Raw genomic sequence first — 9798 nt, forward strand, 5'->3', positions numbered from 1 at the left:
AGCAGCAGCAGCAGTAGCAGCAGCTGTAGTAGTAGTAGTAGTAGTAGTAGAAGTAGTAGTCGTCGTTGTCGTCATAGTTGTAGCATTAGAAGCAGCATCAGCAGCATCAGCAGCAGTAGCAGCAGCAGTAGTAGTAGTAGCAGCAGCAGCAGCAGCAGTAGTAGTAGTAGTAGTTGTAGTTGTCGTCATAGTTGTAGCATTAGAAGCAGCAGCAGCAGTAGTAGTAGTAGTAGGAGGAGGAGGAGGAGGAGGGGTGGGAGGAGGAGGAGTGCCACCACTACTACTGCTACAACTACTACTGCTTCTACTACTGGCTTTGTGATGCGCTCAACCTTCTCAGTATAAGGGCCAAGAGCGCTAAAAACTGACATCAATACGGGAAAAAATCAAGACCAAATAGTCAGGCACAAGTACGCACACACACACACACACACACACACACACACACACACACACACACACACACACACACACACACACACACACACACACACACACACACACACACACACACACACACCACCACCACCACCACCACCACCACCACCACCACACAAACATCCACAAAATCAGATTTGAAAAACAAAAGTTGAACTGAGTCCTTGTCTCAGTATGATGAATTCTGTAGGAGGGGTGGGTGGGAGGGAGGGGCGGAGGAGGAAGAGTCAGGGTGGGGGGGGCAGGGGGGTTAATAATAATAATAATGACGACGACGACGACGACGGTGACTGTGACAACGACGGCGATGATGACGATGATCATAATAACATGATGTGGCCCCATGTGTTCAGGGTGGCAGCTGAACCACTACGACCTGTCAGCACGGCACGCCTCAGTGCTCGTGGCAGTCACGTGCACCTTCGGCAACCTGGCTTCCGTTAGTGCCCCCATCGTCATCGGCATCATGACAAAACGAGAGGTGCGCATGACACATTGGTGCATATGACACATTCACACAGACCATAGATTATTCTTCATCGTCAGCGTTCCAATCAGCATCATCGGCATCATGACAAAACGGAAGGTGCACATGACACATTCGCACAGACCATAGATTATTCTTCATTGTCATAGTTCCCATCATCATCATCGGCATCATGATAAAACAAAAGGTGCGCATGACACATACACACAGACCATAGATTATTCTTCATCATCAGCGTTCCCATCATCATCATCGTCATCATGAATGGTGCACATGACACATTCACACAGACCATACATTATTCTTCATCGTCAGCGCAACCATCGTCATCATCATGAAAGGTGCGCATGCCACATTCATACAGACCATAGTTCATTCTTTACCGTCAGCGTTCCCATCATCATCATCGTCATCATGAAAGGTGCGCATGACACATTCATACAGACCATAGATCATTCTTCACTGTCATAGCTCCCATCATCATCAGCATTATGACAAAACGAAAGGTGCACATGACAAACACACAGATCATAGATTCCTCTTCTGCAAGGAAGTGCTCTTTTTGTTGAGTTGTATACCTTTGTGATGATTTCAGTGTGTTCTTCGTGATGCTTGGTCCCATGGGCTTTGTTTCATTTCATTTTTATTCATCTATTTTGACAATGTGATGTGCTGTGTTTTGCTGTGATTTGCGCCTGTGTGATTTGGCACTGTGATGGTGCGTGTGTTCATTTACATTTTTTTTATGTCACTTAGTCTTATATATGTATATTTTAGCCAGTGTCATGTGAGACTGTGTTGATTTTGTACATATTGTTGCGTCATTTAGTCTTAAATTTCTGTCTTATTGTGAGCGCGGCGAGCCCCATCTGAGATAAGGGGTACTCCGCCATGTAGGCAGCCATACTCCGCTTTCGGGGGTGTGCATGCTTGGTATGTACTTGTTTCCATAACCCACCGAAAGCTGACATGGATTACAGGATGTTTAACGTGCGTATTTGATATTTTGCTTGCGTAGCGGGTCTGCACATATGTTGACTTGGGAGATCGGAAAAATCTCCACCCTTTACCCACCAGGTGCCGTTACCGTGATTCGAACCCGGGACCCTCGGATTGAAAGTCCAACGCTTAAACCACTTGGCTATTGCGCCCTTCAAAAGTTAAGAACCACTTCGGAACTTATTGAGGTTTCATCTTTGGGGCATGATGAAAGAATGTTGAAATTTTCGGCAAACAGTGGTGTAACAGCTGATGTAATGAGTACTACTTACCATTAGCAGACGTTCTTTCTTGCACGTGATATATATATATATATATATATATATATATATATTTTTTTTTTTTTTTTTTTTTTTTTTTTTGAACCGTTAACAGTGAAAAATCACAGGTATCGGTTATAAGCCACTGTTCATTTTTGGCTGAAACGTTGATTTCCCAAACACATTATTTTTTTTTTCTTTCCCAGCTGTTCCTGATGTAGGTGTGCCTGAATCAGTATGCTTGCTTGTTAATTCAATGAGGGGCAGCGGTCGACCACTCGCAGTCAACATGTGGAGTGATAGTCTAGAGGTAACGCGTCCGCCTTGGAAGCGAGAGAATCTGAGCGCGCTGGTTCGAATCACGGCTCAGCCGCAGATACTTTCTCCCTCTCCGCTAGACCTTGAGTGGTAGTCTGGACGCTAGTCATTCGGATGAGACGATAAACCGAGTTCCCGTGTGCATCATGCATTTAGCGCACGTAAAAGAACCCACGGCAACAAAAGGGTTGTCCCTGGCAAAATTCTGTTAGAAAATCTACTTCGATAGTAAAAGCAAATAATACTGCATGCAGAAAAAAAAGGGTGGCGCTGTAGTGTAGCGACGCGCACTCCCCGGGGAGAGCAGCCCGAATTTCACACAGAGAAATCTGTTGTGATAAAAAGAAATACAAAATACAAAATGATCTGAAGAATCACTCGATTCTTTCAGCATTAAAATAAAATACAGCCCTGTCTTAATGAAGAGTACATTAACTTTATTATTATTATTATTATTTTTTTTTTTTTTATAAGAATGTAATAACTGTGCATGTTTTTTTGTTATTTTTTTCCGCCCAGACATTTGAAGGGTGGGATGAAGTGTTCCGCATCACCAGCGGAATTTTGGCCTTTGCCGCGATCTGTTTCATGCTGTTTGGTTCAGGTAAAAAAAAAAAAGAAGAAAAAAAGAAGGTAGTACGTGTGTGTGTGTGTGTGTGTGTGTGTGTGTGTGTGTGTGTGTGTGTGTGTGTGTGTGTGTGTGTGTGTGTGTGTGTGTGTGTGTGTGTGTGTGTGTGCACTGATGTGTGTATGTGTACTGGTGTGCATGTGTATGTGCGTGTGTGTGTGTGTGTGTGTGTGTGTGTGTGTGTGTGTGTGTGTGTGTGTGTGTGTACTGGTGTGCATTATACTTGTGTGTGTGTGTGTGTGTGTGTGTGTGTGTGTGTGTGTGTGTGTGTGTGTCTCAAGGCCTGACTTAGCGCGTTGAGTTACGCTGCTGGTCAGGCATCTGCTTGGCAGATGTGGCGTAGCGTATATGGATTTGTCCGAACGCGGTGACGCCTCCTTGAGCTACTGAAACTGAAACTGTGTGTGTGTGTGTGTGTGTGTGTGTGTATGCGCGCGCGCGTGTGTGTGTATGTGTGTGTGTGTGTGTGTGTGTGCACTGATGTGTGTATATGCACTGGTGTGTATGTATGTGAGTATGTGTGTGTGTGTGTGTGTATGTGTGTGTACGTGTGTGTGTGTGTGTGTGTGTGTGTGTGTGTGTGTGTGTGTCTGCACTGATGTGTGTATATGTACTGGTGTGCATTATACTTGTGTGTGTGTGTGTGTGTGTGTGTGTGTGTGTGTACGTGCGTGCGTGCGTGTGTGTAAAGGGGTGGGGGTGGGGTACTGGTGTGTGCACAAACTTAAACCAAGGGCAGGCTCACAAGGCCTTGACCATAGCATACGTGGATCTGTCCACACACTTTGACTCCTCCTTCTTTTTTTATATCATATTTATTTATTTATTTATTTATTTATTTATTTATTTATTTATTTATCTATTTATTTATTTATCTATTTATTTATGTAAGCTTATCTATATATATTTTTTTTTCTCAAGGCCTGACTAAGCGCGTTGGGTTACGCTGCTGGTCAGGCATCTGCTTGGCAGATGTGGTGTAGCGTATATGGATTTGCCCGAACGCAGTGACTCCTCCTTGAGACTCTGAAACTGAAACTGAAACTGTGGGTTGCACCTTCCGCCATGCTGTTCTCTAGCTGATCAGCAGTGATGGCCGAGAGGTAACACGTCCGCCTAAGAAGCGAGAGAATCGGAACGCGCTGGTTCGAATCACGGCTCAGCCGCCGATACTTTCTCCCCCTCCATTAGACCTTGACTGGTGGTCAGGATGCTAGTCATTCGGATGAGACGATAAACCTAGGTCCCGTGTTGCAGCATGCCCTTAGCGCACGTAAAAGAACCCACGGCAACAAAAAGGTTGTCCATGGCAAAATTATGTGGAAAGATCCACTTCGATAGGAAAACAAAAGAACAAATAAAAAAAAAATAAAAACAACAACAAAAACTATAGACAGAAAAAAAATATAAAACAAAGAAATCTGTTGTGACAAAAAAAAAAAAAATAAAAATAAAAATAAAATAAAATAAAAAGAGAGAGAGAGCAATGCAGCCAGAATTTCACATAGAGAAATCGGTTGTGATAAAAAAAACTAAAAAAAAAAAACTAAAAAAAAAAACCCATTCAGGCAGACACCTGTACCTAGTACGTCACAGATCTGAATGATATTGTAATCACGGCTGGAAGAGGGTCAGAAGTTGTGAAAAGAGCTGAACACTCCACTGCTCTGGAGGTTGTTAAAGCGTTCAAACGATTTCAACTATCAGATCGAGCTATATTGTATGCTGCTGTCGTGCAAGGCTGTGTGCGTGCATTGGGAGGGGTTATTATGGAGGATCAGGAGGAGTGTGTGTTTGTGTGAGTTTGTGTGTGTGTGTGAGTGTGTGTGTGTGTGTGTGTGTGTGTGTGTGTGTGTGTGTGGTTGAGTGGGAAGGGGAGTGGGGGATGGAAGATAGACTTTGGGATTGTGGGTGGGTGTGTGTGTGAGGTGGGGTGGGGAGGTGGGGTTAGGGACAGGGTTATGAAAGGGCAGAGAGGTTTGAGAGAATGGAGAGAGCTGTTTCAGTTTGGGAGAGGGCTCCCTAAAATGGTGTCCCTGTGTTTATGTATTAATTTGTTTGTTGATTGATTTATTTACTTATTTATTTATCTGTCTATTCAGTTGTATTCATTAATTAAAATCATTATTTCTTTTCTATGTGTTTTATGTAAAAATAAAAATTAAAAAAATTACAAGGACAGCGTGCCTTTTCATATCTAGTTCAGTTTAAATCTGGCCTCAAGACAAATATGTACAAACCAGCTTTCATATTAATTTTTGTGTCGGTGATGGCGTATGGCTTGGCGAGGAGTGGTGTGGTATAGTGGTGTGTGTGTGTGTGTGTGTGTGTGTGTGTGTGTGTGTGTGTGCATGCGCGCGCGCGCGCGTGTGTGTGTATGCGTGTTTTGTCATTGACACATTCTGTTTGTACTGCTTGCATGTCTTGATGACAGTGCCTTGTTTTGTTCAATTCTATGACTCTCTCCCAGTTGGAGAGATGGCTTGCAGGTAACGCGTCCGCCTAGGAAGCGAGATAATCTGAGCGCACGGGTTCGAATCCCGCAATAGTCGCCAGTATTCTCTCCCCCTCTGTTAGACCTTGAGTGGTGGTCTGGACGCTAGTCATTCGGATGAGACGATATACCGAGGTCCCGTGTGCAGCATGCACGTAGCGCACGTAAAAGAATCCACGGCAACAAAAAGGTTGTCCATGACAAAATTATGTGGAAAGATCCACTTCGATAGGAAAACAAAAAACAAAACAAAAAAATAAATAAAAAAACAAAAACAAAAAAAAACAACAAAAACTACAGGCAGAAAAAATGTAAAACAGAGAAATCTGTTGGACAAAAAACCAAAAAAAAACCAAAAAACAAAAAAAAAAAAAAAAAAAAGAAAAAGAAAAAAAAAGAAAGAAAAAAAAGAGTAATGCAATTCAAGGCAATACAGTTATGTTAGCGCTTTGGGTCCTTTTCTCAAGGAGGAATAGCGCATTAAAGATTCCCTTTGATCATTACGTCCTCCCCAGGACCGACGCTGGGGTTAATATCCGCGAAAGATGAGATGTGAGGGCGGTTTCTTTAACCCTTTCACCGCCATGCTCGCATTTATGCACAGGCGTGGTAGGGAACCCATGTCACTGAATGGTGACCATTCATTGGTCTGTTATCTATGAACCTACTGCTATTAATGTTCAGTGGTATGATAGGCCATATTTTCTATACATCGCAGGGGGAATCACCAGCTATTCTTAGCCACTGTCTTTTCTGTTTTTATACTACAAGGGAATTTTGTACTCTAAATTGACTGGCGGTGAAAGGGTTAATTAACAGGAAACGTCTGCAGGATGAAAACCCGAACACCCGGAGGTCCTTACGCTTGTAGATGACTGCAGTGTACTTCTTGCAGCACTGATCGAATCAACCCTGCTGGGACTTCGACAGCTGCCTCTCATCATCAGCAGCAAAGGCCTTTATTGGACTGATCATCAGTCTTCAGAAAACAGGAATAATGCTCCAGGCCTGCGTCAAGCCTTGCCTATCCAGAACTTCAAATCGAAACATTGGGCATGCATGACAATTATAATTATTATCATTATCATTAGAAGTAGTAATTGCATTGTATTGTATTGTATTGTATTGTCTTACTCTTTTTGTCACAACAGATTTATCTGTGTAAGATTCGGGCTGCTCCCTCCAGGGAGAGCGCGTCGCTACGCTACAGCGCCACCCATTTTTTGTACTTTTTCCTGCTCGCAGTTTTTTTTGTTTTTCTCTATCGAAGTGGATTTTTCTACAGAATTTTGCCAGGAACAACCCTTTTGTTGTCGCGGGTTCTTTTACGTGCGCTAAGTGCATGCTGCACACGGGACCTCGGTTTATCGTCTCATCCGAATGACTAGCGTCCAGACCACCACTCAAGGTCTAGTGGAGGGGGAGAAAATATCGGTTGCTGAGCCGTGATTCGAACCAGCGCGCTCAGATTCTCTCGCTTCCTAGGCGAACGCGTTACCTCTAGGCCATCACTCCACATCGTGGAGGTATTAGTATTAAGTATTATCATTATCATTGTCATCATCATCATCATCATTGTCAGGATTACGTGTTGCAGGAGAACGACAACCGTGGGCCGTCCCTTCTGGCACCGAACGGCTCAACGTCAAGACACACAAACGACGTGCACCACCACCCCCACCACCACCACCACCACCACCTCCTCCTCCCTCCTGCAAAGAAGCCACTACCGGAACCACCCCCTCAGGCCTCGCCTCCAGCCAGATCCACGAAGAGCGTGGCGGGAACGGGCACGTGACTTGCTCTTAGTCACGTGTGCAACTATGGCGGGCATAGGATGTGCGCATGTTGACGAGAAAAAAAAAGCTTGTTTTGTTTAGAAAATAAAGATTAAAAAAAAAAAGGCAAACAAGTTTATTTCTTATGCCTCTTGGGGGCACTGAAACGTTGCATATATATATATACATAGTCCATTGTGTGTTTATTTTGTATTTCTTTTTATCACAACAGATTTCTCTGTGTGAAATTCGGGCTGCTCTCCCTAGTGAGAGCGCATCGCTACACTACAGCGCCACCTTTTTTTTTTTTTTTTTTTCCAGCGAGCAGTTTTATTTGTTTTCCCTATCGAAGTGGATTGTTCTACAGAATTTTGTCAGGAAAAACCCTTTTGTTGCCGTGGGTTCTTTTACGTGCGCTAAGTGCATGCTGCAACACGGGACCTCGATTTATCGTCTCATCCGAATGACTAGCGTCCAGACCACCACTCAAGGTCTAGTGGAGGGGGAGAAAATATTGGCGGCTGAGCCATGATTCGAACCAGCGCGCTCAGATTTTCCCGGAACCCAGCTTGTTCTTCTGTGTGTTCTTCTGTGAGTCAGGTTCACCTCTGCTACTAGTAACTGAGTACTATCGACCGCATGTGTGAGATGGTTGAAGAAGGGTTGAGTGGGGGCAAGGGGGTTGGGGGTGGGGGTGGGGGGGAAGGAGTGTACCCCCAAAAAATCGACCTGGAAAGGAATGGACTCTGTCAAGATTTTTTTTTTTTCCTTGGGTCGACCACCGTTTTATTTTGTATATAAATTTAATGTGACAATTGAGAATAGATGGAAAAGAAAAAAAAAACAACAACAACAAAAAAACAACCCAACATAATTCCATTGTGTGTGTATTTTGTATTTCTTTTTATCACAACAGATTTCTCTGTGTGAAATTCGGGCTGCTCTCCCCAGGGAGAGCGCGTCGCTACACTACAGCGCCTGTCAAGATTTGGCTTGCCCAAGACACGCTACGTGACGAACGAATCACCAATAACTATGTCGGTTCGGTCATCGTACGGCCCAGCAAGGGGACCACGTCTACCGTCAGCCACCGTGGCTGTGATGGACATTGTAAACTGGTGGAAACATCGACAAGGTGTAGATACACTGTGGCTCTCCCAGTCCATTCAATATGAGTTATCATTGTTATTATTATTATTATTATTATTATTTTTTTTTTTTTTTACTATTACTACTATTATTATTATTATTATTATTTGTAGCTTGACTTTGTGCAATCATTCTTGTAAAATCCCCCCCACACCCCTCCACCCTCTCTCTCTCTCTCTCTTCTTCTTCTTCTTCTCTCTGAATCTCTTCCCTTCTCTTTGCCTTCCTCTCAGTGTGCATGATTGTCATCCCTTTCTGGTTGGTCTGTTTAAAATCAAAAGAATAATCGATACATGTACAACACAAACCTTGATATTTGTAATAATGACATGAGCTTCATCATAATTATGTGCTTTTTCTTGTTCACATGTTACACATGTCGTACCATATGCCCCCCCTCCCTCTCCTCTCCCCCCCCCCCCCAACAAAAAAAAAGTGTCGACAAGGAATATCCATGGAAGAGATTGCCACCAGGAACATAAGAACACTGGTCCAAGCAGGAAAAGTGCAAGACCTTGATCTCAAACAGTACACCTAGACCATTGCAGTGCTCTGTCAAGTGGGTGAATATCAAACAGAAGGACATGTTCTCTACCACAGCAGTGACCTGAAAGGGTAGGCCATGCTGAAGTCAATATATATCCTTGTGAAATAAAGATTTGAGTCATGATTTCTTTCTGCCCCTCGTTATTTGTGTGTGTGTGTGTGCGTGCGTGCGTGCGTGTGTGTGTGTGTGTGTGCGTATGTGTGTGTGTATGTGTGTGTATGTGTGTGTGTGTGTGTGTGCGTATATGTGTGTGTGTGTGTGTGTGTGTGTGTGTGTGTGTATGTGTGTGTGTGTGTGTGTGTGTGTGCGCGCGCGCGTATGTGTGTGCGTGCGCGTATGTGTGCGTGTGTGTGTGTGCGTATGTGTGTGCGCGTGTGTGTGCGTGCGTATGTGTATGTGTGTGTGTGTGTGTGTGTGTGTGCGTGCGTCTGTGTATGTGTGTGTCTGCGTATGTCTGTGTGTGTGTGTCTGTCCGTGTCTGTGTCTGTGTGTCTCTTTGTCTGTTCGCGCGTGCACCCCTTTTTTTTTTCTTGTTGTTTTTAAGCAGATGGGGGGGGTGGCGGACAGAGATCACTCCGCAGGCCTTGACGCCCCACTCCCTTGAAACTGACACTGAGCCATGCAGATGGTGCCTGTTTTGGTCTGCTTAGTCATGGCTCTAGCTCTTCCTTTCAGGTTAGACTTGTTGCTGCTCCACTTT

General features: G+C 44.1%; 1 protein-coding gene across 1 annotated transcript in view; it reads left to right on the forward strand.

Moving 5' to 3' along the window:
• LOC143286552 (vesicular glutamate transporter 2.2-like) overlaps positions 1-8620 on the forward strand; it is a 26812-nt gene extending 18192 nt beyond the window's left edge. Inside the window, exons 10-12 of the mRNA XM_076594163.1 lie at positions 792-919; positions 3022-3106; positions 7222-8620. Of these exons, the coding sequence (XP_076450278.1) occupies positions 792-919; positions 3022-3106; positions 7222-7433 (425 nt within the window). The 3' untranslated portion in view covers positions 7434-8620. The remainder of the gene's footprint in view (positions 1-791; positions 920-3021; positions 3107-7221) is intronic.
• Positions 8621-9798: the final 1178 nt, after the last annotated feature.

This window comes from Babylonia areolata, chromosome 10 (genome assembly GCF_041734735.1).
Source record: "Babylonia areolata isolate BAREFJ2019XMU chromosome 10, ASM4173473v1, whole genome shotgun sequence".
NCBI classification, from domain to species: domain Eukaryota; kingdom Metazoa; phylum Mollusca; class Gastropoda; order Neogastropoda; family Buccinidae; genus Babylonia; species Babylonia areolata.